This window comes from Monopterus albus, unplaced genomic scaffold (assembly GCF_001952655.1).
Source record: "Monopterus albus unplaced genomic scaffold, M_albus_1.0 scaffold258.1, whole genome shotgun sequence".
NCBI classification, from domain to species: Eukaryota; Metazoa; Chordata; class Actinopteri; order Synbranchiformes; family Synbranchidae; genus Monopterus; species Monopterus albus.
The window spans coordinates 1,126,883-1,130,147 of record NW_018128138.1 but is presented as its reverse complement, the minus strand read 5'-3'; the positions used below and the strand labels follow the sequence as shown (position 1 = coordinate 1,130,147).

At 41.9% G+C, this 3,265-nt stretch overlaps 1 protein-coding gene across 11 annotated transcripts in view; it reads left to right on the top strand.

The window, feature by feature from the left end:
- The window catches only part of mpp7a (MAGUK p55 scaffold protein 7a), a 243,614-nt gene that overhangs the window by 127,317 nt on the left and 113,032 nt on the right, over positions 1 to 3,265 (top strand). For 10 of the 11 annotated variants that reach the window (XM_020621347.1, XM_020621346.1, XM_020621344.1 and 7 more), the window contains one exon: positions 1,869 to 1,949. The exons of the other annotated variant lie outside the window; for it this stretch is intronic. In XM_020621347.1, coding sequence (XP_020477003.1) covers positions 1,869 to 1,949 — 81 coding nt within the window. The remainder of the gene's footprint in view (positions 1 to 1,868; positions 1,950 to 3,265) is intronic. 11 annotated transcript variants of the gene reach the window in all.

Here is a 3,265-nt window from a genome sequence, read left to right as displayed (position 1 = left end):
AACTCTGAGAGACGAGGCAGTCCAAGTAACTTCAAAACAGTGCTGATTTATTCAAAGGATCACAGGTAAAATTAACATTACACGCTCAGGTATCTTGCACCTCCAAACTGCTCGCAGGCAGATGTAAGATGAAAGACCCTGAACCCACCAGGCCTATACATTATATCACTTCGGTTGGGCTAGCCCCATACTACACAGAAACGTCAACCGAGACGTCTCTGTTGCCAGCTTTGCAGCTAGCCATAGCAGTAGTCAAAACATAAAGCAAATTAATGTGTGTGTGTGTTTGTTGATTAAGTGGTGTGTAGCTAAAAACATTCTCGCACAACCTCTAGTAACATGTCATGATATTAAACATAAGAACATATTATGGCTAAGGCTACCGTTCTACACGTCATAATAATAATATTAAACATCGTGTCTGCTGACAGTCATCAACTCTGCCCTCTAGTTATCCTTGACCAGATGTACCCTGTAGAAACTCATAAGCATGCCTAAGCATTTAACAGTCTAACTAGACATCCTATCACCACTAAACATTTCTAATACATAAAGTATCTATCCAATATCTATCTGACTAAAAATACCTAACAGAAGTGAAGACAGTAGAGGACTGTTTAAAAACAACAGGAAGTTTACTGATAGTCTGATCACAGGAAAGTCTTACAGCGCTGGATTCAGAGAGATAGAGCTCCTGCAGGAAATCCGGCTTCTGAATCCTGAATCATGTTTTACAATGCATTTTTTCTTCTTGGGCTGCTCCGCCCTGGACAGAGGTACAACATTCAACAGCTTTTTGATCCTATTGTCCATTTGGTGTGAACCGGAGCTCCCCCTTGTTAGAATGTGGTAAAGTCTAGGTATGTATGTGTCTGCGTGTGTGTGTGTGTGTGTGTGTCTCTCAGGTGGCAGCTTGGTCTTAATCAAGCGCACAGAACAATGGGTTGTCTGGGTTGCAGGCCCCCTGTGTGTGATGCTAATAAGTATGCTAAACTGGCCAAGTGGTCATCTCAGGTTGTGAGCCCCCCTGTGAGTTTAAGACACCCCCTGGTGAGGCAGAACTTGGGATATGCTATGTGAGTCTAGGTGTGGGTGTGAAACGGGAGCAGAGGAGAGAAAAGTGGAAGAGAGGCAGGTCGCGCCGAGCGGACCTGACAGAGCTGCAGACATCCTCCCTCAACAGAAGTTACAGTATTCAAAGTGGGCAGATTCTACTTGATTCTCATCAATACAATTGTAAGATACATAAGCAAGGAAAATAAATGCATTAAGAATAACCAAAGCTCAGTAGTTCTGGGCAATCATCAGTACAGCTGTAATATGTATAAACAGGGAAAATAAAGTTATGAAAGGGAACTAAAGGTATTAAAAGTAACTAAAGGGAGCTAAAGGTAGGAGAAGTAACTAAAGCTTATAAAGTAACTAGAGTCTATAAGACTCAAATCTTACACTCGATAGCCTTAAATGTTTAAGCCTTAGGTAGGTTATCATGTGGTATTTATAGCAAGGATGCACGGATAGCCTACATGTCACATGTGAGCTTGTTTATATTAGATCTTCCCCTGTGTGGAGCGGGAGGATACACATTCACTTTGTTCACTGCCACTGACAGTCGGGAAGGAATAAACCAGAACTGCTTTTGAATCATGTCATCAAGAATACCTCCAGCATAACTTAGTGAATATTACTGATAAAGAGGGGAATATAATAGATGCACAAATGGAATATTATTATACTATTTAGCATTTATATGACAACTTCCACAAAAGAATGGGATTTTTAAAATTCTTAACCACATATTTAACAGATTTTCCTGAAATATTGCACTGTAGATTTTTGTGTAAACAAATTTGTCTTGTCCTCTTTAGCTGTCTGAGGAGCTGAAAGAGAAATCAGGCAATGAAGAAATAAAAGAGCTTGTCAAACTACTGGCCAGACCCCACGTGAAGGTAAGTTTGGGTTCTGTTTTTCACTACACTCTTTATTAATTTTATATTCAGCAAATGTTAAGGGACCACAACCTTGTATGCAGTTTGTGGAGGACCACATTATTGTCTTTGTTTGTTGGCTTTTATTTACAGCACAAAACACGGGACATTAAGAGGGCAGTGCATGGAGACAAAACAAGTTCCATAGATGGAACATAAAATTTACAGTCAGTACGGAAAGTTTTCAGACCCTTTTCCACATTTTGTTATGTTTCAGACTCATCTTAAAATAGACTGAGGAGGGAAAAAAACTGTCTACACACAGTGATAAAGTGAAAACAGGTGTTTCAAGTGTTTTGAAAATTTATTAAAGATAAAGGATTGAAATATCCCATTTATATCAGTATTACGATCCTTCAGTTAGTCTTCTTCTTCTTTCGGCTGTTCCCGTTAGGGGTCGCTACAGCGAATAATCTTTTTCCACCTAACTCTATCCTCAGCATCCTCTACTCTCACCCCAGTTAACTTCAAGTCCTCTTTTAGCACATCCATATATCTCCTCTTTTGGCCTTCCTCTTGACCTCTTGCCTGGCAGCTCCACCTTCAACATCCTTCTACCAATATAACCACTATCCCTCCTCTGCACATGTCCAAACCATCTCAATCTGGCCTCTTTGACCTTGTCCCCAAAACAGCCGACCCGAGCTGTCCCTCTGATGTGCTCATTCCTAATCCTGTCCATCCTGGTTACTCCTAAAGAGAACCTCAACATCCTCATCTCTGCTACCTCCAGCTCTACCTCTTGTCTTTTCCTCACTGCTACAGTCGCTAATTCATACAGCATAGCTGGTCTCACTACTGTCTTGTACACCTTTCCTTTGATTCGTGCTGCCACTCTTCTGTCACACAACACCCCTGGCACCTTCCTCCACCCACTCCAACCCGCCTGCACTCGCCTCTTCACCTCTTTCCCATACTCCCCATCACACTGGACTGTTGACCTCAAATACTTAAAATCCTGCAACTTCTTGACCTCAGCCCCCTGTAACCTCACTGTTCCACTTCTCTCCCTCTCGTTCATACACATGTATTGAGTCTTAATACGACTGACTTTCATTCACCTTGTTTATTTTTAACCACTACACGTTCATTCCTCTTCTTTCCAGAGCAGACTTCCACCTTTCCAGGTGTTCCTCCACCTGCTCTCTGCTCTCACTACAGATCACAATGTCATCCGCAAACATCATTGTCCACAGAGATTCCTGTCTGACCTCATCTGTCAACCTGTCCATCACCATAGCAAACAAGAAGGGACTCAAAGCCGATCCTGATGTAGC